Genomic DNA, 24515 nt, shown 5'->3' on the forward strand with positions numbered 1-24515 from the left:
AAATGCCCGTGTGACAGGGGTATAACATAACAGAGCGGCCCGAGCGATAGTTCTCGGACACTGAAAATAAAACTGTGTGCTCTGGATATCCCTTGTATATAAAATGGACAAGACATGGGTAAAATCATAATTTGCGAAGCCGAAAGTATTATAAAGTATTATTTCCATGAAGTATTATAAAAAATTAAAAAGCTGTATTCAGAAGAGTGTGTTAAGGAAACAAATCATATGCTCCATGCATTACATACGCACCGCAGAAATCAATAGGTTGCACAGCAATTATTTCTACAAAAGTACATAACAAAGCAAGATTAATTGAATGCTCAATACAGATGCCAAGTTTGCAACAACCCCTTAGCACACAAATGCATGTGTGTATCCATCACGAGTAAACAAAGTCGTGCCTAAGAAGCAGGCTCTGCTTGCAGTTTTGTACAGTCGAGAATGCCAGCACACCCTGCCTTCCGTTCCTATACTGATAGATGCAACAGACAAATTGCTCGGAACAAACTACACGCTAGAAAAAGCCATTGTCTCCTTCGAACGGAAGGTTAGAGCCAGACAAGAGAGCCCGAAAGTCTGCTTGTGCGAAATGTGAACAGTGACTAAACACAACGATACTGGAGGCTAAAATGAACACTAAACGGAAAGATGTATACATCTACTTCCACAACCTTGCTCACTTTGTACTGACCCAAAGTCCTCCTCCACCCCCACAGCAGCGCATATCTGTCTGATAGCCACAGACAGTAAAAGCCATCACACAATGGAAGGACACATAGGTGTGAAGTAGGTGCATGTACAATAATATAGTATCAGTCGGTTATCAGTTTCCTGTATTGAAGCTGACGAATACAATTCAAATGCATGATTGTGCTGCTTGTATTGTCGAAGCATAAATACAGACTTCCTTCGCAGCCTGGGATAAGCTATATCGATGTACCCGTATCTTATGTGACATCATCTACGCTGATGCAATTATATCTACCCCTTGAATCGGAAATACGCCCGAATGCACGCACTTGTGAAGTTGTTCCGAGGTCGTTACCAAGCAAGACACTGATCGCTTCCAAAATGCAATCTGTACAATACCTGCTGAAGAAGGTCGGGTTACTTGACAGGTATCACGATGTTTAGATACCACAGGAGGTGGCAGGAACCCTCCGATCATGTTGCAAAGCTTACGAAACCAGTACAACATTGTAGATTACCCCGCTGTAAACCGCTGTCGCGATGTCACCGCTCGGTGACATTCAACTACTCTCTGCAGTGCCGTATAATTGCACGATCTTGTTTTGACAGCAGCAACCGCTGCAGCGTTAAATCTGATTGCCGCGTTCGAAATTACGTCACGATCTGGGAGTTCCCGTCAAATCGGGAAAGGAAAATGCGATCCCGAAGACGACCTTCTACCTATATTTGGTGCATCTATTTTAAACGTGTGAGTTACTGAAATGAGCGAACTTACAACTTACTCTGCAGCAAAGGAGACGTTCCCGTCCCGTCGCCGCTTCTGTGAGGAATGATGAACATCGTGTGCAACAGAAGACGCGTTTCCCACACGTGTGACAACCATCTAGACGTGGTATCGCTCCGAGCTAATTGTTAAAATTACCTTGGTAACAGCTATCTACCTCATAATACACAGAGCACTGTTGTCCCGTGACCACTCGAAAGCAAAACAAACCCCCTCCTCGGATCACGGCGCGTACACAGTGTTTGCGGGCTTCAGCTGTTCTGCCGATAAAACTGTGCCGCACGGCAACACAATGCAGTTCGCTCGCTCTATCCGTTTTATCTCACGTCCGGTTACAGAGGTTATACTATTGCAGGGACAATAAAAGAGGATGATGTCAGGATGATGATACGAAACTGGGGAAGTCCGAAAGTGGGGAACTAAGTACAGGTTGGGACAAAAGTTTACGGAACACGTGAGCGGCATACTTTTTCTTAGGTGCGCCACCCTACCGACTGGCGGAAGCGGATGAGTTCACTCTTTCAGAGGGGAGGATGGGTGCGATGTTAACGACACACACCGGCAGCTTCCATGGCACACCCGGCCAAACGATGCCGGAACTACAGCTGTGGGTCGCTAACAGCGCACCCTACCACCCCTCCGAAACAGTGAACTCACCCGCTTCCACCAGCCGCTATTGTGTGGCACCGAACAAAAAGTATGCCGCTCACGTGTTCCGTAAACTTGTGTCGCAACCTAGACAACTCCCGCTGGAATTTTTAGTTCCTGCGGGAGTTGGATGCAAGAAAGGATAATCATATGCTGGTGCGAATGCTTGTAACTTAGAACTGTTGCAGAACAACTTCCCGTTGAAAAATTATTTGCGAACGAATGTTTCAGTATGGACTTCCTCAAGTAACAATTTCATTCGGAATCAGGCTCTTCATCTGCGTCAGAGTGCATGGGTACCCCTGGACTGCACGCCGAAATAAATGGAACACAATAATCAAGAGAAACACTGAAGTAGGCAAATCTTAATCTGCTGCATTAATTCATGATGATGATGATTAATTGATTAATTGATGATGATTAATGATGCTGCATTAATTCATCGAACGTGACTCGATGAGACTTTTACGGCTCAGTGATGCGCTTCAGACAAGTTGGCACTTCCAGATGCTGTCACTGCGGTGCTCTAGAAGATCTGGAGCACATGCTTCTTCATTCCCACACTACCAACCTTCCCCAGTCGCACTCTCCGTGTCTCTTAATCAGCTGGACTCTCGCCCCCCCCTCTCTCTCTCTCTCTCCCTCAAAATTGCTTGGTCCCTGGCCAAATCCCGCCCACCAACGCTCTGCCCTCAAAGCTCTCTTGACTTTTTTGGACACCATAGGACCTCGATCGTTATTGTGATGGGCTCATTATTTCGTTCCCCACATTCCCACCAGCAATGGGGTAGAGTATCGGCCCTGGCGATGAAACTCCTCATTCATCATCAAAATATAATGTAGTAGTTGTTGTTGATAAATTACGAATAGGACTTTTCACTGTCGAAATGAGAGGTTTTAGCCTGGAGAACAATCGCTCGCTGCTATAGTGTCCTCCAACTACTGCACTCAGAGTACTGCGAGTGATTTATAGCAATTGAAGATTGAGAGATTGCAGTTGAGTATATCATACAATAAAAGACGCACATAGCATGTTTTGCCCTAATTGCACAATGAGAACGAAGCAATCAATTGCTGGAGACATTTTTCCACAATTAGCGGTCAGTAGAAGAAATATCGAGTTGAAGTTTTTTTTTTGTTTTTTTTTAATGTTTGTGTTTTATTTAAGGAGTTGAAGCATAGCAAGTCCCGAGGTACACTACACTGTGCTGCTGCGGGAAAATAATCTGATGCCAGAAGTATGAACTTTTAAATTGTAGAACGGCGTATTACAGGTCAAAAAAGTCGCTCATAAAATTTCGCTTCAGCTAGGTTGAAGTGACTGCTTTTGAAAGTATACGCAATGCTCTATTTAAGAACCCTCAGCTTGCGAACTCCCTCGCTCTTTAGGACAAGACATGCAGTTCCCATTCCTAGTTGCAAACCTAGACTTATGAATCCCTCGATTTATAGACTTTTTTTTTTTCTTTTTTTCCGGAACCTTGATCGTTCTTTTATCGATGGTTGACAGCATACCCCATTTTCCGTGAAAGTTCTTCATATATGCAAACGTGCGATTAGAGCGTGACGCGTATACTAACAGTACAAGTGCAACTATCACTAGTCGCTTTTCTATATAACTCGTAAATTCACGTTCTCGAAGTTGAACTCACGCGATATGACGTAATCACAAAATACACTTCACAGCGAAAAAACCCGTATGTAAGGTGACAATTCACGAGACACGCAGCAGAACAGCAGTATCATCTGTACCCGTGTAACTACACGTACAGGAGAGAAAAGTCCCACGTAACATTCCAGACACATTCCTTAATCAACAGCAATAACACTATACTTGTCCTTGTCGCTCCGTGAGCGCGTGTGGCTGGCATGTCACTTCCATCCACCATACATAAGGAAGTGAAGGGACGTGTAAGGTTATTTCCTATCGTATATTCCACCTCATTACGTCGTTGAGCTGAAGGCAACGCGCAAAAGACGGGGAACGGAGCAACGCGGCTTGTTTTCGCGTTCACGCCCGGCAGGAATGCGAAAATGACATTTTTGTTACCCGGTGATTTGTACGTAATAACCGAGTTAAGAAAGGAGTCGGAGCTGTGTCACTGACGTGATTCACGCATGTGTCGTTTATGTAGGCAACCTTCAATAGTCTGGGTTTAAACAGAAGGACAGGGAGAGTGTCTATTAGACCTCTCACTGTTTGTAAACAATTGACGTCATAGTGTTCGACAGCGCCACCAATGTGGTGGCTTGAGTTATACGCTCAAAGCTGGGGGGGGGGGGGGGGTGAACAAGGTCGCGCTCGAAAGCCACGGTCCTGAGAAGGTGATTACGATGGTCTCTGAAGAGGACGCGACTTTCGGTCCTACGTTTCTTACAATAGGAGGCTGCGAACGAGTGCCCATTCGTGGAACCCAGCCCTCCCCTTCCGATTAGTTTCGGTTTCAGTCGGTCTACCAACGTCATGATGACGTTTCTCGGGTAGATGTCTATTGGGAGTAGATTTACACGTATGGTGAGTCGGCCTATTTGTGTGACATGCTGTACGTGCCGCAGGGTAGGACTGCGGATAATTTCGACCACCTGGGAAGTAATGTTTACCTCCCCCCAATTGCTATCATCCTTGGCCGTGATGACGTGCAGTCAGATTTGTGGCCGTAAGAGAAGCTGAAAGACAGTTTATTCTTCGAGGCTTAGATAACGGTGACGTCGTATCTCGGTGTTGTTGCGGTGTGATCTTGCTGCGTCTTCTCAGTGATTAATTTCCAGAATCTCTGGTGTCATTTTTGCGGTTACAGCGTAACAGCATCATCGCCGACATGTATTCTAAAGCTGAAATAATATGGGCACCCTTGTAGTAGGGAAGGCACCCCATCACAAGGAAATAAGTACATAAACAAAAACGGAGGTTCGTCGTAAAAAGCGGCATTTTGCTTCGAGAAGTTTGAAGAACGAAAACACTGTATATGACAGTCTCCTCATCGAGGGCATTCTATTCACATACCATGATGAAAAAGAAAGAATACAAACAATAGAAGAAAGAAAAAAGAAACATACATGTGTTTGCTATGGCTGCCAAGTGCCAGATGAATCGTGTCGTTCTAAACGATATATAAAGTTCCGGTGGTGTATTGATTGCCGTTTATTCATAAGGCGGTAGAGAAGCTTCAATCGGTGAATGTTTGCGCGCGAGGACAATGACCATAAGTTACTTGTAGAGTACAGTGTCATTACTAACTTTATAGTCTCGAGGATTGTACCGATTATTAATACAACAAAGAGCACAACGAAAGTGACGTGACGTACCTGCTCTCAAGAATCTTCCCAGCATCCTCGTGGGCTCAAAACACACATCCCAAAATTTTCCCTCACATAAATATACACGGCAATCGCCCAGAACGAAACTGCGAGCGTCACACCTTCTCCTACGGAATTCCAGCACAACCTTCCAGTGTACATATTGCGCTAATCCCAGCGTGCTGTCCGCGTGCCACTTTCGTGTCCCTTATCGAACGTAAACCCTCCACTTACCTAACCTTAATTACGAGTTCCAATGCAACGCACGCTGCAGCTGCATTCACGCGCAATTTTACGCGCTCTCAAACTGCCTGTGTATATCGCCGTCTTGGAGACATCATGAATATGTATGAGGAGATATAGAGCTGTCTGCGTATACAAACCTAACATTGCCCGGCACACTGCCACCATCGGGTTTTGTTTTCTTGAAACTTGATCCTCGCTGTCAGTTTTCTCAAAAAAAAAAAAACTCAGGTGGATCGAGGGTGGCAGCAGGAAAAAAAGCTAATGACAACAAGTAGAAGACAGTGCGGCGTGAATAAATAGACCTCTACGCCTCTACGAGATACATCTAATACCTCTACGAGAAACGTGATCATGACGTTGGTAGACAGACTGAAACCGAAACAAATCGGAAGGGGGAGGGCTGGGTTTCACGAATGGGAACTTGTTCGCTGCCTCCTATTGGAAGAAAAGTGGGACCGAAGTTCGCGTCCCTTTCAGGGACCATCGTAATCCCTTCAAGACCGTGGCTTGCGGGCGCGACCTTGTTCGCCTCTAGCTCCGAGCGTAGTTCAACTCTAACAAATTGGTGGCGCTATCGAACACTATGACGTCATTTGTTTACAAACAGGGAGAGGTCTATTCGTACGCGCACCCGTAGAGTTGCCGCAGGTATACATACTACGTGATACGCGGACACTCTCGCACAAAAAGCAGGCAGAGCAGACGCCGGATGTTCAGAGTACTATTCTGGAATTCTCTCTGGAAAAAGGCGAAAACGTCATTCCCTACACCACCAATCAGAGCACTTGGCCTCGAGAAAAGAGATGCCGCGGGCGGTCCGTTCTTTTCTCCTCCTAGCGAGGCCCTCGCGCTCTTCTCGTGACGCTGACCTCGTTGTGGCCGGAGCCTCCGCATAGCTTAGGAAACAGCGCTGATCTTTAAAATTTAAAATTATTACAAATTAAAATTTTTGCTTCGATATTAAAATACTTATAGAATAGAATAGATATAGAATCACTTTTGAAACAAAAAAATTAACCAAGTAGATTATCAGTCGATGCTGAACGCAGTGATGTCTGGTTCATAGAATGAGCCCGTCTTTTTAAAGGGGCACTAAAATGGAAAAAAAACTTATAAAATGAAAATTTGTGTTTCAATTAGTATAATACACGCAAAATTGGTTCACACAGCGCTGCAGTTTAGAAGAAAAACGCAATGTAAACGGAGACGTCTTTGGCGGCAACCAATGGAACCGTCAGGAAGCAAATTTTGCCGGCATCCAATGAGACAGCGGAAGAAGCGCACGCATGCCTACCGTGCGCGTGTGGATTTGGACCGGGTGCGGTCGTAGTATTGTGTACATGCGCTGTACGACGCGCATTGCTGCAGTTTTCAATGCCAATTTATTGAATTCGGAATCCCACAACAGTAACCGCAAATGTTCTAGTGACAACACTATTATGTCAGCGTGTTCCGGACAGCGACACCACTCCGCTTCGTAATCGCACTGTGTTTTTCGCCGGAACTGTACCATGCCGTGACACGCGCGGCACAGACTAAAAGCACCGATGCACATGCTTAGTGCCGCGGACTGTAGCATCGTAACGAAATTAAAGTCTTGAATTACGATGACAAGTGCGAAACTAACCAACGTGTAACGTATTTTAAAGTGCCACTTCACTCCTTCAACACAAAAGAATCGAAATGATGCCCAAAAGAACATATCGTACTGTCGAATCACTAATTTTGATGACAACGTATATGCGGCGTATGACGATTACTTTCGTTGTTTTTTTATATATATTCCGTGTTAGATCCGCGAAGCAACTGTGGCTATGAGAGGCGTATAGACGTGGACAGGTGGAGAGAGGACAGGAGGAAGGAGTGGGGTACACGGTTTAGTTTGCGTCCTGGGCAGACTTCAGCGGGAACTGTGCCGACACCATCTGGCAGAAAACTAGGGGGCAAACCTCATACAGCTACAGCCGGTGGTAGAGTTCGAACCCACCACCTCCCAGTCTTCAGCTTTGACCTTTGCACGACCTTTGAGCTGCCACCAAGGAGACTGTGCTTTTATCTATTCAATTTTGCCATTCAATTCTCGTTGATTCGTCGAAGAGCTAATTTCTTTGAATGTGCAATCCCGATTGCGCCACTTCTTTTCTTTTTCTTTTTTCTTTTTTGTACGTAAGATTGGTAAAGGGAATTCGAAGGTGCGTCAAGGACAGCGAGCACGTCTTGCTTCGCAGCACTCTGTGTCCTTGCGTTGCCTCTCAGGTAACGTAGTAGTAACTGATTCAATGAAACACACAAGAACGAACCTAACATTGAAGTCTAACGGAGCCCACGTGGTTATTTCATTTTTACGAATGAATTTTATTGCCCATAATTCCGTACGAAACGATTACTGTTGGAGGACGCGAAATGGGAAGAAACTCTTCAGTTAGCATAAATTTCTCGTCTGCGAGTGAGATATCTCCACCAGGTGAAATACGGCAACGAATAGACTCAGATGCTGCGCAAAACCTCAAGATGTGGTCAACAAACAAAGCATCTCGTATGGGAGGCCTCGAAGTAGCTACTCCTCCATCAAGTGGTCTCAATCCGTATCATGTTTATTCTGCTACCTCTAGCAGCAGAATGTACTGAAAGTCAAATGCAATAGGGATGGGGCGGTATGTGTCTTATCAATGTTTCTTAGTTGAACGAGCCTGTTCAAGGCCTTCCACATATACCCGTCCACCCCTATTGCACTCGACTTTCAGTACATGTGCTGCTTGGAACACTGCATCATGTTTACAAGCAACTTCTGAAAATCGGGGGATGGTCAAGTGGACTTTTTTATTTTTTATTTCTTTATCACATCACCGTCAAGTAGACACGTAATCACATGCATGAGTTGCTGCAGCCCGATTAAACCGATTGTCCATCACGATAAGACGAGCTTTTTTTAGATGTACCGCGGCTTCAAGTGTTGTATCTGTAGGACACAGAGCCCTACACCCGCTTCGATGGCCATGACATTGACTGTCAGTCGCACATTTATTAATGAATCTCGCTAGAACAAATCGGCGGCGGTGGTGGTACAGGCAAACGGCAATCTGGTCACCTGACATATATTACATGACACGCCCACGCAGTACATATTGCCGAACTACGGTATCTGTTCGAAATATCGGCAACTCTCGTCATGAGCCACTCCCCTTCATATTTCCTTACCAGTTCGCGGGATTTCTACCCGCCCATGTCAACTAATGTATCGTCCTTGATTCCGCGTTAATGCATCGGACGCGGCTCAATGTCGCTAAATTATATACTGTGCTCAATTCCGTTTCCGCCTGCGACAAGCGGACTCGCTCTGCTGCCCAATCGAATACGGAATTCTACATTCGAATCAAATCGATGTTTCTTCGAGACCGATTATATGCGAATAGGTCGGAAGCTGCACACAAAAGGGCGAAAACGACAAAAAAGATGCGTAAACGGCAAACGCATAAAACGAAGTGAGCACTACTTCATATTCTGACACGTATGAATATATCGCGTTATATACATGGTGCACACGTGTTTGTGCCCGTACATGTGCTGCATGTATATCCGTTCCTGTTACACAACTATTGGTTTCGTATTCGATTCGGTTTTCAAAACAATTATTCGGGCATGTCTAAACTTTCGTTCATGGTTCGCGCAATAAGAACCTGTCAACTACACTTCTTTCTGGACAACGTAGTACTTCGGTCCTCACTCTTAAGGCTTCTCCTTAAATTTTTATTAATTTTTTTTATTTAGAATACTTCTGGCATATTGGGAGGGCCAAATACGATTCACGGTACAAGCGAAAACACTGTCTGCAACAATTCAACTAAAACAAAAAATGCAACAAAAATGCGCTTCGATGCAGTCAACAAAAGAAGACAGCATGTCGTAAACAAGAGCTAGTTGCGGGAGACTATTCCGTACCAACTTTGGATTACCGCAGGGATGAATGAACTCCTTGGATTCGATGGGATTGGATTGGAAATGAAAGAAAAATATGAAGATGTTAGTCCCGACCCAGTCAGGACTGGCTACTCCAAAACGCGTTTGTGGGTGGAACAATAGAGCCAGAAAAAAGAGAAAAACAAACAAACAAACAGGAAACGATACTGGTCAATGTGTTTTGATGGGTTTATTTCGAGAGCTACCTCTATGTTTGATTATTCAAAATTAACCAGAACGATTTTAGTCTCTTGAACTAGTGGTCGATGAGATAGTGTGGGAACTTCTGCTGATTGCAGCCGGTTGCGAAAATTTGTTGAAAACAAATTGTTCCAAGTCGAAGTTTTGTGCAAGGTTGATGCCGATTTTCGCCGAATTACCGCGATCAGAGCGGTAGAGTACCGCCTATACCGCAATGAAATACCGCATCCATTGTCATCGAAATACAGTGTTGCTGTGTTTATGTGCTGGAACATTGATGAGCCCCTCGAATCCTTCAGTCTATAGCGCGTGAGCATCGCCCTTGAAGTATAGCTCTCCGATACACCTCCGCGTGTATTACCTCTCTATTCCTTACCATTCATCTCATTCATGGAATATACCTCCATATCGCTCACTTCCGCTATAGAATATGGATTATGAAATGTGGATTATCGAATGTAAATTATGAATTTTGATCGTACCAGATAATTGTTTTCTTTTTGAGTAGAACACGAAGCCGTTCAACATTTGGTCATTTTTCGATCTCCTGAAACGAAGGCCGCCTCCGTCGATAGCCTGCGTGCATGACGTCACGAATGTGACGCCGCGCAGCGTTTTCTAATATCTTGGCGGAAATCGAAAGGGCGTGGGTTAGAGAGAGAGAGAGAGAGAGAGAGAGAAATACATGACGACGATGATATGGGGATGTCTTCCGCTCATTGAGCAGAATGCTCCGCCATTGCTATTGGGGAAAAATGAGAGGATGGTGATGAGGACGACGTGTGGGTTCGAATCCTACTGCAGGTGCCTTTTCTTCAACCGCCATTATTCAAAGGCCGTGTCTCCCGCACAACTGACGAATCTAAGCGGATCGTATGATGCATTCCATGAGCTCGCTCTCGTCAGCTTTGGGCCGTTTGAAGATAACGCACCTCTCCGCGACTTTCGGTGCATGATAAGAAACATCCTTTTGAAAAACACCGTGCAAAGTACCGTTATGGATACAAAATATCGACGCTCACTCGAGATTTTGACTCGTGCGCAGAACGACGTCAAGCTATATCAGAATTCCTACGGGTGCACTTGACCGTCGAGACGCGGCCTTCACCTTCAAAGGCGGCACACTGTCCTCGTTAATCAATTGAAGCGTATCCCGATCAGAAGTGGGGTTTGCGAAATCTTTCACACAGTGCCTGCTAGCACTTGTGCAACGTCAAGGACTCTATATGCACACACGCGTGCACCCGTGTAGTTATAGCCTATATTGATGGTGTATCCGCGTAGCGTCGCGGCAAGGTTGTTTGAATAAAGGGGGCGTTATCTTGCCATGAGACCCGACTGCAAAACATGGACGATGGTGTGACATCCTTCAATGCGAGATTCACACAATGAGGATATACGCTTTCGATGGGAATCAGTGAGACTCGGGACTTGCCGAGACTTGACGAGACCTGAAATTGATACTTCCTTTCCTCCGAAGGGACACTCCGAACAAAAACCAAATGCTGAATAACACGCAGTCACGTGCTTTCTGATCATGCACAGATGTAAAATATTTCGATTATAAGAGCGGGGACGTGGGCTGGTACATAGGGTTGGTGCACGGTTATTCGACAAACTTTTGTTTTACATGCCAATTCAGCGTACGTCCTGTGAGCTTCCTTTTCGTCATATATTGAAGTTTTCATCACGTTGATTAGGTGCTACCATTTCTCAAAACAGCCCCCAATCACCTCTATTTCGGTCACTCACTTTCGTGACTTCACCCAAGATGGCGGAGCCCATGCTTACGTCATCGTGAAACTGAAACCGGACGTTGAACGCGCCTTCATTTTTCTCGTTACTCTGGAAAAACTAATCGTCCCTGCTGGATGAAATTTTGCGTTTGGCATCTGCACGCATCTTTTGCACTATACACTACATGGCTAATTTCCAAATCAGCCGACAGCTCAGACAGTCTCAATTAAACGGGACGCATGCTCTTTTTAGGCCCAAGAGGAACTTCGACCATAATGCACAAAACGGAATGTAAATTATATTGTTCTCGTGTGTAATCAGGAAGTAATTAGAAAGCCCATGGCCACTACACCCCATTTCAGTCACAATTACAGGATCTTTCACGATCTTTAACAAAAAAAAAGTGATACACCGCGGACACCACTTTTAGTAACAGAGCAAATGTTTGGGCTGGTTGGTACGTGTTTGAATTAAAAATGATTAAAAACCCCCAGTGCTGGGTAGGACGAGGACGAAATATAAAGACGACAAGGACCGGCACTGAATCAGTGCCGGTCCTTGTCGTTTTTATCCTTCGTCCTACCCAGCACTAGGGGTTTTTCATCATTTTAAATTTAACCACTTTTAGTTCTGGCGAGTGCATGTCGGACATTGACGACTTTTTTTACGCAAAGTAATATAACTGGGGCATGTCGTACAACTCCCACGAACCTTAATAATAACAGCGAAAAAAAAAAGTTGGTCCCATTTCCGACCACGATAACAGCCGCCCTGGGGGCACTGGGGAGGGGGGGGGGATGGTAAGTGAACAAAGTCCTTGCGTTAAACTAACAGAATAATTTTTGTTCCAATAAGATTTCCTCATGGCCTCCAGGGGTTGCTGTAATCGCTCTCGGGCACGAGACCATATTTTTTTTCGGTGTTATTAACGTTGACGGGAGCTGTACATGACGAGAACGCAACCAGCACGCGGGGACAAAAAAGCGTGCGTACAATGACGGAAAAACAGTAACGAACAAAATACGCACATGCATTGTAAACTTACAACTCGGAAGTCAGCACTGACCAGATATCCGGAAGCGCGCCTCGGGCCGCATACTGACGCACATGTACTGTCGTGCACAGCTGGAGAGAATACAGAGCAGTAACAATACGTGACACAACGCCCACCAGAAGCAGACAGACACATATGACATATGCTCGTTTGATGGCCTTGCATGGAGGTCGGGAAGTTCCTATAGCATCACCAGGAGGGTGTCAGCGGGAATGAGCCGGGCGTATTCCCCTATAACAGGCATTGGAGAGGCCTTTTCTTTTTTTTTTCTTCACAGAACTTGCTTCTTGAAGCTCGTTTCAATTCGGTTCGGTAGAATTCTCATACAAAACGCGGATACAGTTGTACAGGCTCAGCAAAAATGACGATTGCCATCTCTTATTGTTTCATATATACGTACTGAAGATTTTTGTTTTGTTTACCAGCAAGAGAAAGCGAGCAACATAAAAATATGACTTTTCCTGCAGACGCCGTTAACATGAATAAAGTAGTGAGGCATCTTAGAACTTTACATTATGTCGCCTCTTAGTCTCATGTATAGGTTCCACCCAGTAGTTCGCATGCACTCAACACATGTACCTTTCATTTATGGCATATATATATATATATCAAAATGCCCTGTACAGAGGCTAGGGGCTTCTCATGAGAGAGATCGAGAAGGGGGGGTAGGTAATGACAAGACTTACAACATAGTATAGCGAGTAACAACAGCAACGTCTGCACATTAACTGCAACAACAACATATTGTAGATCAAAGCAAGAGCGGTCGCTCAACGTCAAGAAAACGGGCAAGGTCTCATGCTTGAACACGTTATGAGTTATGATCTACAACGGCGACAAGCGGCTGACGAATACAGTCATAATCATTACTAGTAACCGGAGAACATGGGCAATAAACCAGGGTTGAATGGCGTACGAAGCGCTCCGCTTTACACGATCCCGGACAATTGCTCACTGAACATTTCCTTACCTCCCGCAAAGGCTCAAGGCAGACAAATGCTCCCCAACCCAACTGTTTTGATAACACATTATTTGTCATGTTTCGTGGCATACATAGCAGCGCAATTATTTCCATAAATATATTTCGTCCTTCGATAAATAATGACTCCATTTGCAAAATTTAGGTGTATCTGATGAGGAGCTTGCTTCGTGAAGCTCGTTTCAATTCGGTTCGGTATAGCTCTCATACAAAATGCAAATACAGTTGTACAGGCTCAGTACAAATGACGATTGCCATCTTTTATTGTTTCATATATACGTACTGAAGATTTTTGTTTTGTTTACCAGCAATGAGGGTAGAGTATCGCCCCTGGCGATGAAGCTCCGCATTAATCATCTTAAAAATAAAGTTGTTGCTTGTTGTTTTGTTTGTTTGCATGAGCATCATGTATTCTTCAGCGGTGATGTACAGTGAGGAGCTTATTTGAGTAGCCTTACTGGATGATTTCATAGCTTATTCACACGGGAAGTGCAGATTCCCTGAGTGGTTGCACACCTCTGCGTCCGACAACGGCGAGCCCCTTCACAAGCACCACCACCATCACCACCACCATCAACAGGGTGGTTGAGTCTGAAAAAGGCCATTTTGAAGTTCCACTCCTAGAGTGGAAAACCTCCTTACTTCATCGTCAGAATATAATTGTTGTTGTTGTTGTTCCACGAAACGACCTGGATTGTGAATGTGAGACTGAGTTCTTCACTATACGGATCATAGAAACAGTGATAATCAGAAACAGTGGAAGGTTTCTGTCCCCTGCTTGTTGTGAAAGTTGAGTGCCTGTGGACGGCCTCGGACAATTTTGGGTTCAATACATCGAAAAAAAACAACAAAAAAACAATCAATCAATAAAGCAAAGCGAGCCGTGATTATTCCTATAAGGGGTGAAAGAAACCAATGTCATCTGACATTCAAACGACGATGATTATGAAAATCTAACCCTATTTTGGACGGTTATGACTTAGGAATATCGCTCGCTAAAAATGATTGGATTCGATGGCAGTGTCAGTTCTTAAGCAGCAGAAACTGCAAGGGAGCCCCCACAAGGAAATGAAAAATTTCATGGTGGCCTCTGGGATATTTTACGATGAGGTGAGCAATTGTCCGGGGGGTGGGGATATGTTTATTAAGAAAAAGAAAGGAAAGGTCAGCCAGACGGAGGTCGGCTTGCTATTAAAAAAAAAAGAAAAATGGGGAAGAAAACAAACGGGAAGGAAAAGAAGAAAAGGAAAGGGAAAGGAAAGAAAAAGAAGAAAAGGAGAAAGTAAAAGAAGAAGAAAAGGAAAAGAAGAAAAAGAAGAAAAGGAAAAGAAAAGGAAAAGAAGAGAGAAGGCTCGGTGATGTGTAGGAGGCCGGTACGAGGAAATAGGGTGTCGAAGATAAGTTACAAAAAAAACGGGTGTGGTGGATCTGGCACGGGGCAAGGACATCTGAGCACTCTCGCCAGACCGGGCGGACGCCGTCTTATATTTCCGCGGAAATCTTGGAAGGTCACACGAGGCCAGGATAGGAAACCGTGGAGACCTCCCATATATCGAAACCAGGACAAACACGTGTTCGCATGTCTGTGTCGGTATTACAGCGAGAGTTGGAACCCTCGAAAGACCAAGAGGCTGCCCACAGTATACGTAGTGGGAGACGGGGGCCAGTGGGGCGACTTCAGGGAGCACAGAGCCGACACCCATCTGGAAAGTCCGCTAGGAAATAGATGGAAACGGCCCCGGACATACAGCAGAAAGGCGCAATAAGGAAGCCACTTCAAGTTACGGTTGATGGACAATACCAATGTACCGCGTAAACCACGATTAGAAATATTCAAGCACTGTCGTAAAAATTATTTCGTACGATGACGTTTCTTCATCGTGTGTTCATGTCTCCACATTACACCAGAGTAGCTATAGATCAAGTAGGCACTGCGTGACTGTCTAAAATGCTGAACGGTTTAAGATGAACAACGCGTGATGCAGGGTGTCCAATTAACGCACTGCAAATTAACATGCGTCAAGATAAAAAAAAAAACGTCGGAGCGATCTACATGAATGAAACTTGTCGAAATGATCAAATCTTGTTAGCAGTTGTGTATCTTAGTCGCCAGTATTTTTTCATTGTCCCCAATTAGTTGGATACTATTCATTAGCTAACTTTTAGAATATCAGTGTCACTTTTTTTTTTTGTCGAGGCGTCAATTGGAAGGCTGTACTGATTGCCTTCGAGAAGCACCCGACCTTGGTAATTGGGAGTATTCACCTACGTCACATGGTGACGTGGCAGTGACTTGTCATGCTCGTAAGCTCCTCCCACTGATGGTCACTTTTCGTGCTAGAGGCATTGAAAGGTGACAAGCCGCCCTATTTTTCAATGCGACAGTCACAGTTATCATAAAAGAAAATGTGAGAACGACAATGACGAAGTGTCTTCGGGATAAAGGAAGGGTACGGACGCGACCGGATTTCAAAACGCAATTCGAGGCTTCGTTTTCAAGCAAATGCTAGGTAATCTCTGCAGCTGCGCCGAAAAAGTGACCACCATCATGGCGGCCAAAGGCGTTCGTTTGACGTCATGTGAAAACACCCTATAATGATAATTAGGAGTAGATTAACACGTAAGGTGATTAAAGAAGAAAATCGCACGAAGCGAACCTAACCGGTGTCCGCCCATATCGTCGAACGCCATTTCATCGAAGTCCGATCGCGTCAGCATACGACTTGTACAGCTCTCTGCAACGTTAACTTGAACGCGGCGACGGCTGGCGGAGCAGATGGGAGAGCCACCCTGTCGGCGCTATGCAGAACTATAGGGAAAGAGCGTTGTGGGCTATCCCACTCATGCTTGGGGGTGTTATAGAGAAGCAGACGCTCCGCTCCGGATTCGCGGAGGAGGTTTCTCGACAAACACCCCCAAACACGAATGGGATAGCCCAGAACACTCTCTCCCTGTAGTTCGACGTAGCGGCGATAGGGTGGCTCTCCAACTGCTCCGCCAGCCGTCGCCGCGGTCAAGATAACTTTGCAGGGAGCTGTACATGACATGCAGATGTGTTTTCGGGACCCTTACTATAAGAAGAAAATCGTCGTGCTTCCGCAAGATAATTTTGATAGTTGACAGTTCGTGACCGTCCCAACAAAAGAGTGTAATGTATCATTATTATTATTGTTATTATTACTACAATTCGTGGCTTTACGTCACGGCACAACTACGATCATGAGCGACACGACTGTGGTCGGTGTGTGGACTAATTTTGCCCACCTGAGGCTTTTTTAACATGCTCCAAAGGCTCAGCACACGGCACACCGTATTTAACGTCCCTCGCGGAAAACGGTGTGTCAAAGCAACTTGTATCCTGCCACCAAGTTGCTGGCGTCCTCGGCCAGGATCGAAACCGCATCCTTGGGATAAGTAACTGGCCACGCCACCAACTGATCCACCGAGGGCAGTAAAGAGTCAATTTTTTTTTTACGATTTCCGAACAATGCTACGATCTGCTGTATGGGTACTCAATATATACAACAAAAAATGCAAGAGTGGTAGTTGGCGTCAGGTATGGTGACGACACAGCACATACTTTTCCAGCAGTCGATATAGTCCCATTTTTGGTCATATATTGTTCTTTTATAACGTCTGCAGCGCTAATACAAAAACGCACTTTTTTTTCGGATTCGGGCGAGTAGGCGTACCGCAGTTCAGATACCTCTATCAATTGTTACGTCATTTATATGGATGTGCAAATGAACCGAAACCGCGGCGACCGGGAACGCAGGGAATACAGCGCTCATTTCAGGTCAGAGGGTCACGTGGTTTCGAGCGATGGAGATGATTGGAGTAGGCGCCGCTCAACTGGCCACAAACCGCTTTCCGGTCCAGATAAGCCTCCGTCTGCGAGGGTGATGCGCTCCTCAGGCGCGCGTTTTTTGTTTCGGCTCATTTGCACATCGAAATTCAGCGACCGATAGTTCACGGCACACGCTCTATTCTTCATTTTTAAAAGGTAGGATGTTTTCAACGAGGATGTCTCTGGAGCTGATAACCCGCATTTCCAGTAATTGATCAAGAGATCATTAATAAATTTCTCGTAATTAGCAGTCACCTTGTAGTTACATACTCTCTTCCAGAGGATGTCAGCCTGGCCTGGAACTCCATTGCAAAAAACGACATCTACGCTACACTCGTAGCTTTTTAATAAAACTTTTGTACTGACTAAAAAGAAACGAAAAGTGAAAAAGAAAAGAAAGGTGAAAGGAAAGGAAAGAAAGAAAAGTGAAAGGAAAGAAAAGTGAAAGGAAAGGAAAGAAAGAAAAGGAAAGAAAGAAAAAGAAAAGGAAAGAAAGAAAAGGAGAGAAAGAAAAGGAGAGAAAGAAAAGGAGAGAAAGAAAAGGAGAGAAAGAAAGGAAGAAAAGGAAAGTAAAGGACAGAGAAGTAAAGAAAAGGACAGAAAAGCAAAGAAAAGGACAGAAAAGTGAAGAAAAAAGGCACGGGGTCTTTTCCACGTAACGCGACGATTGTGTCGGCCGTCCGCGCCTGCTTTCTCAGACTGTTTTTGTAAACTCGATTGCGCAGCTATAATGCACCGCAGAGCGAAAATGTTTTGCATGGTGAGGCAGGACCTCGAGCGACGTTAAATGTGACCTCATTCTCTTTTTATATAGGATGACTTTGATTATATAGGACGACGTAGATGCCAACCCTAGAGCACGTGCGCACTGCATGTCAAAGATTAATATTTGTGCTGGATATCACCATGCAACGGTCGAAGGCTCGCAGAAGATTGCGTACACACATGGCCACCTAATAGTGAAGCACAACCGGAGTGTGTTTTGTCATCAAGCAGGAGAGCTACCTGGACTGGTGGACTCCTTTGGACAGACACTAGCTTCACGTTACAATCCAGCAAGCTAAATAACAACACTCTCTAGGAGAGTTCGCTTTTCGTACTGACCATACCAAGCGAACAATTCAAACACGGGAGAGTCGCTGCGGAGGGCAGTAGAGGACTAGCGAGACGGCTAGAACATGATTTGCCACTTACCCCGAACGCGGCCGAAAAGTCGAGTAGACGTCAGCCAGCGGCGAAAGCACTCCACAAGACCGTACAGTGCTTCTCCACGGACTATGTGGCTACGAAGCCCTCCAATGACAGGCTGAAATGTAGCTGCGCCAGCGAATGCCAGCCGCAAACAACGGACAAGGCGACAGTCGACAGCGACTGAGACATTTGCCTTAATTAGTATGGTCAAGCAGGAGTGCTACCTATTGAGGTAGGCGTTACACAAAAAGGAACATCACTATTTCGCAAGGCTGGATCACAACTTCAAAATAAAATTTAATCGTGCATTTTAGGAAGAAATGTTCCCGGAAACAGCACCGCTAGAGATGCTGCCCCAACGACCGTCGTATTGGCAGCAGGACAGGACAAGCGAACACGTGTGTATTGTCATCAAGCAGGAGAACTACCTATGGAGGTAGTCCCTTTTCGACAGACACTATAACTTCACGTTACAGTCCTATACAAGCAAGATTATGTATTGGCATCAATTCTCGTGGAAGACCAGCCATACAGCTGGCTATACAGCCAGTCCTTTGTATAGCCAGCTGTAGGATGGGACAAGCGTAAGCGAAAGACAGTCCTTGTATTGTTGACTCTACGAGATGAGCCACAGAAGATTGTCTACTCATCTTCCTAAACTTTCCCTCACCCTTTATCCCGCTTGTTACCCTACTTTTTATTCGTATCTTGCCTATTTCTATCCTTGAGTCAACAACTGAGACAAGTTCTAAAACATTGCCACTTGCCAGTGCGATACAGGGCATCAAATGGAAGGCCGGCCACAGGGGCAGGCTTCCTGCAGCATCTCAAATAGACTCGAACAACATTCTGAATACCAACTCTCACCCAGCGACTAAGGCTGGTCAGAGATTGCTATACGTGTCCGTTTCGCCATGCAACAGTCCATGACACTGGAAAGCTGCAAGTGGGAGAACAACACGAGGATGTGGACATCTCATAGATTAACATGGAACTTGCCATTGTCCACCCTGAAGAGGATGTCAGAGGTCATCCAGCGACGGTGAAACTCAACTGCTCCAAGCACCGCACGCTCCCTGCAAAGAACTTTGCGAATACCGGCGTTAACTAGCCGAATCACCTCCTGCACACTGCGGCTCTCCTGCGCGTGCACTCGTCGACAGCGTGAAATCCACACTTGGTAGTTGATTTCGACCACCAAGAGCACAAAATGCCGCCTATCCCGCAGCGAGACAGGGAGGGGGTACAGACCACGAACTGTGCTCCACTCAACATCCGTCAGGCTATAGAGGCCTGCTACACGATGCCACAGGGCACCCGGCAACAAACATAAACTGAAAGCATGTTCTGCTGACTCCCTGTACTCGCAGAAGGGACAGCCGGGTGACGTTACACCAAAACGGGAAAAACGTTCACGCAGCGGCAAGACGTCATGCGCTAAGCGCCACTGAAGACTGGCCCGCCGGGCGTCCAACCAGCCAGCAGTGGTCATACGCCACGCTATGTGGCGCTGAATAGGCGCCGAGTTCGGGGGTGGCCGATTAAGCGCAAGAAGTGCCATGTAAAGGCGCCGCACGGGCCATGATGTTACGTCATCATCAGGGAAAGAAGCTCGCAGGCTGCGCATTGCCACAACGTATGCCTTCAGGTGGGGAGCCAGGGAGCCAGGTGCGATACAGGGGATTTTGATATATTTACGATCGAAACCACGAAACAGCATTGGCGAAGTGACTGGCGGATGCCATGGTTTTGTCGTCATTCAGTTTTAGCGGTGCGAAGTTCTGGATGACGTGTCCGCTCGTACTTTTGCTTTCTCCAAAGGGACCGTTGCCTTCACACCCATAGATTCCGAAACTATGGCGACATTTTATTCCCCGCAAATCACTGACGGTGATACCGAAAATCGCACGGTAATTATTGGCGCAGTTTTTGTGGAACAGCATTGAGCGCACTGCAAGAGCACACGCTGGATGTTGAGAGTATGGCGGAAAGTCCCTTCCTGGAAGCTTGAGAAAACGTCAGAATGAAACTGACCAGTGAAGGAACGTCCAGGACAACCCTGAGCAGCTCGAGCGGTGAGCGCCTTCAACAGTCTCGTCAACAACGACCTAAAAGGCGTTGGTCCTTGGTCTATAGTAAGCGAAGCAGACAAGCTCGGAAACAATCGAAATATGCCTGTCGTTGAAAAAGCCAGACGACGGCGGGGATCGAACCAAGCACCTCCAACCACCTTGACCTCTGCTAGTCGCGTGCACTAACCACTACGCTACGTTGGTATCTGTTTTCTGACGACTTACCAGCAGGGGGCCTCAAACGACTAAGGGGACACGCACTCAGTCTGTTCACATATACAATACAAGCAGTGCCGTGTATTAAAAGGGAGCCTGGCCATTAGGAGGAGCATAAAAAAAGAGGCTCGACCTGTCAATCATCGTCATAGATGGCACAGCTGGCCTGCATAGAAAGGCACAGCTGGCCTGCATATACGCCATCTTGTCGGCAACTATTGCTCTCAGCTATGAATAATCGTAGCATTGCTGTGGGTTACAGTCCATAACGTCGAGCTTCCCGGGGACTCCACTTTTGGTGCCGTACAACGGTCGCATATGGACTAGAGAGAGAGAGAGAGAGAGAAATACATGATGACGATGATATGGGGATGACTTCCGCTCATTGAGCAGAATGCTACCCCATTGCTATTGGGGAAAAATGAGAGGATGGTGATGAGGATGATGCTGACGACGCTGACGGGGTTTTAGAGAGAGTCGATCAGGCCGGTAGTTTGCAGGAATTTGATGAAGGGTCGCAAGAGGGACATCTGCTTTCGTGTGTCCCATGGTCCCAGGATGAGTCTGAGGTCAAGGGGTCGGCTGTCAATCCGCGCAAAGTCGTTTGCCAACAAGTGACGCTCCCTCCGATAAGTGGGACATGCGATGATCACATGGGCATATGGACTAGAAACGTCAAGTGAAATAGCAAAATAATACAAACGAATAAGAACGGTATGTAGGCTTCCGGAATGTTTTAATGTTTTTTTTTTCATTCCGGAATGTTTTTTTTATGAAAGTTGCTCAGCAAAATGCATATTTGTAGACAAGTGTGCGACAGCGTCGGCGACAACAGACGTATGAGACAAACGTGCACATGCAACGTGTAAAACGATTTAAAAATCTACTTGACTGGGCATTATGGGATCAACGCGATTTCTCTCTGCGGAGATTTTGCCCATTACTTCTGAGCGCTTTCATCAAATTTAGTTCGCGAGAAATTGAATTTTCCCCAACTGAACTCCGAAATTTTCCAATTCAACCTCACGTTCGTTTTTCGCATGCAGGATTTACCCATACGAGCACAAAATACATTCACTACTACAAAGGTAATAGCTGAAAAAAAAAAAGAATAATAATAATTGCGAGCGAAATGATGGTTTCCGCATTTCTTTAAATATTTTTTTTTTCGGCTATTACCTTTCTAGTATGTGAATGCATTTTGCGCTAGAATGGCCTAAATCCTGCATGCGCCTTCTGTTTCTGCCAAAAAAAAAAAAAAAAAACACACGCAAGGTTGACTTCGCAAACTTCAGAGTTCAATTGGCAAAATTCAATTTCTCGCGAATTAAATTTGATAAAAGTGCTCAGAAGTAAAGGCAAAATCTCCCGAGAGATAAATAGCGTTGATTCCATATTGTTCAGACAAGTAGATTTTTAAATATAATTTTATGACACGTTAGGTGAAGCACCCTGTATACGCTGCTGTGTATATATAGGTTCCTATGTTTAAAGGTAAAACCTGTTTTTTACCCTCAGATTTGCATCATCATCACTTAGGGTAAAACCCGAAAACCCCCGAAAACTTTGCAAAGTTCCAATTCAGCGACCAATACGGAGAACACTAAGCATTGGACATTCAGCACAGCTGTTCCGCACCTTATGTCCATCTAAAATGCGAGAAGCGTTCTTTTTTTTTTTTTTTAAACCCGAAAATCTAATTTTCCACCCGATATCAACCTCTTTTACGGCTCCTGACATAAAACCCGATTTTTAGCGCAGATTTTAAAAAAGCACAAAACCCGAAAACACAGGGCCCTATGTACGAGTTATAAAATGCATTCGTATTGGGGAGGTTGTGAGATCTTTGGTGGACGGGGTGGTGGTGTATGGTGATGAAGCCCCTGAAACCACATGCTTTAATCGCATGAAATATCAATTACGAAAGCCAAGACGAACAACGAACCCTTCTTAGCTCAAAACATCACATCTGAAGGGAACTTACGTTCCATGATTCCCGAGCGCTTTCTGAAGTGCCTCACAGACAGCGTCTCATGTTCTGCGAATCGTCTAACATAGGACACCTCACAAAAGAGCGCCCGGGTAGCCAGGCGAGCTCTACAGGTGATAGGGAGCACTAGACCCCTTAAATCCGTGAGAACCGAGACGCTGCGCTCGTGAACACGCAACCAAGAAAGAGAAGAGACCCCAGCCCTGTTATAGTGAATACCAAGAATCCGTACCTCATTCCTAACAGGGATGCCCAATGGAGACTGACAGGAGGGAGTGACATTAATGAACAGCGCAGCGCTTTTTCCTCTGTTGATTCGTGCATTCGATACTCGACCGTATCTCTCTAAAATAACGAGAACACGACCTATGGAGTCCTCGTTACTGAGGATTAAGGAGAGGTCATCTGCATACGCGAAAAGAGGGAGGTTCCACGAGCCCGGCAACGGAAACATAACAGATCGAAGGCAGGTTGCTAAGGTTTCTAGGAGAGGACTAAACACCATGGCATACAACGCCGGGGACAAAGGACAGCCTTGCCGCACACCGGTCATGATGGGGAACCTACCGGAAACGCCCCCGTTCACGCCGACACGGCAGAGGAATCTCTGTATAGGGTCTTAATCCAGTCCACCACCACGGGAGGAAAGCCAGCCACCTCCAGCACACGGAACATATACCCATGATGCATCCTGTCAAACGCCTTATTCTGGTCGAAAGACACCCGCAGGTTGCTGACGGCTGTGCGCCCAGTAGCCCCCACGCCCACCAGTGCGCCCACGCAGGGCCTGTGTGTGCAAGTCGATTGACCGTCCAGGAACAGCACAGACCTGACAGGGGGGAACTACAAGACCCAGGACTTAGAAGAAACTTAGAAAGAAACTCTACGCAGAATTGCGGTCGAAACTATCTTGTAGTCCGCTTCCTAGAGGATCACAGAGAGCATTAACATATATATACGATCGAAACCACGAAACAGCATTGGCGGAGTGACTGGCGGATGCCATGGTTTTGTCCTCATTCAGTTTTAGCGGTGCGAAGTTCTGGATGACGCGCCCGCTCGTACTTTTGCTTTCTCCAAAGGGACGGTTGCCTTGACACCCATAGATTCCGAAACTATGGCGACATTTTATTCCCCGCAAATCACTGACGATGATACCGAAAACCGCACGCTAATTATTGGCGCAGTTTTTGTGGAACAGCATTGAGCGCACTGCAAGAGCACACGCTGGATGTTGAGAGTATAGCGGAAGTCCCTTCTTGGAAGCTTGAGGAAACGTCAGAATGAAACTGACCAATGAAGGAACGTCCAGGACAACCCTGAGCAGCTCGACAGTTGAGCGAGTGAGTGAGTTGAGTTGAGACGTTGAGCGCCTTCAACAGTTTCGTCAACAACGACCTAGAAGGCGTTGGTCCTTGGTCTATAGTAAGCGAAGCAGACAAGCTCGGAAACAATTGAAATATGGCTGTCGTTGAAAAAGCAAGACAACGGCGGGAATCGAACCAAGCACCTCCAACCACCTCGACCTCTGCCAGTCGAGTGCACAAACCACTACGCTACATTATTGTTAGATCTGTTTTCCGACGACTTACCAGCAGGGGGC

At 45.8% G+C, this 24515-nt stretch overlaps 1 protein-coding gene across 5 annotated transcripts in view; it reads right to left on the reverse strand.

The window, feature by feature from the left end:
- LOC135391757 (sodium-independent sulfate anion transporter-like) overlaps nucleotides 1-24515 on the reverse strand; it is a 109465-nt gene that overhangs the window by 19996 nt on the left and 64954 nt on the right. The window contains exon 1 of one of the 5 annotated variants that reach the window (XM_064622192.1): nucleotides 1476-1700. The exons of 3 other annotated variants lie outside the window; for them this stretch is intronic. In XM_064622192.1, coding sequence (XP_064478262.1) covers nucleotides 1476-1533 — 58 coding nt within the window. In that variant the 5' untranslated portion in view covers nucleotides 1534-1700. Of the gene's footprint in view, nucleotides 1-1092; nucleotides 1187-1475; nucleotides 1701-24515 lie in introns of those variants that run through there. One more of the 5 variants, XM_064622191.1, reaches the window with a different exon arrangement.

This window comes from Ornithodoros turicata, chromosome 4 (genome assembly GCF_037126465.1).
Source record: "Ornithodoros turicata isolate Travis chromosome 4, ASM3712646v1, whole genome shotgun sequence".
Taxonomy (NCBI): Eukaryota; Metazoa; Arthropoda; class Arachnida; order Ixodida; family Argasidae; genus Ornithodoros; species Ornithodoros turicata.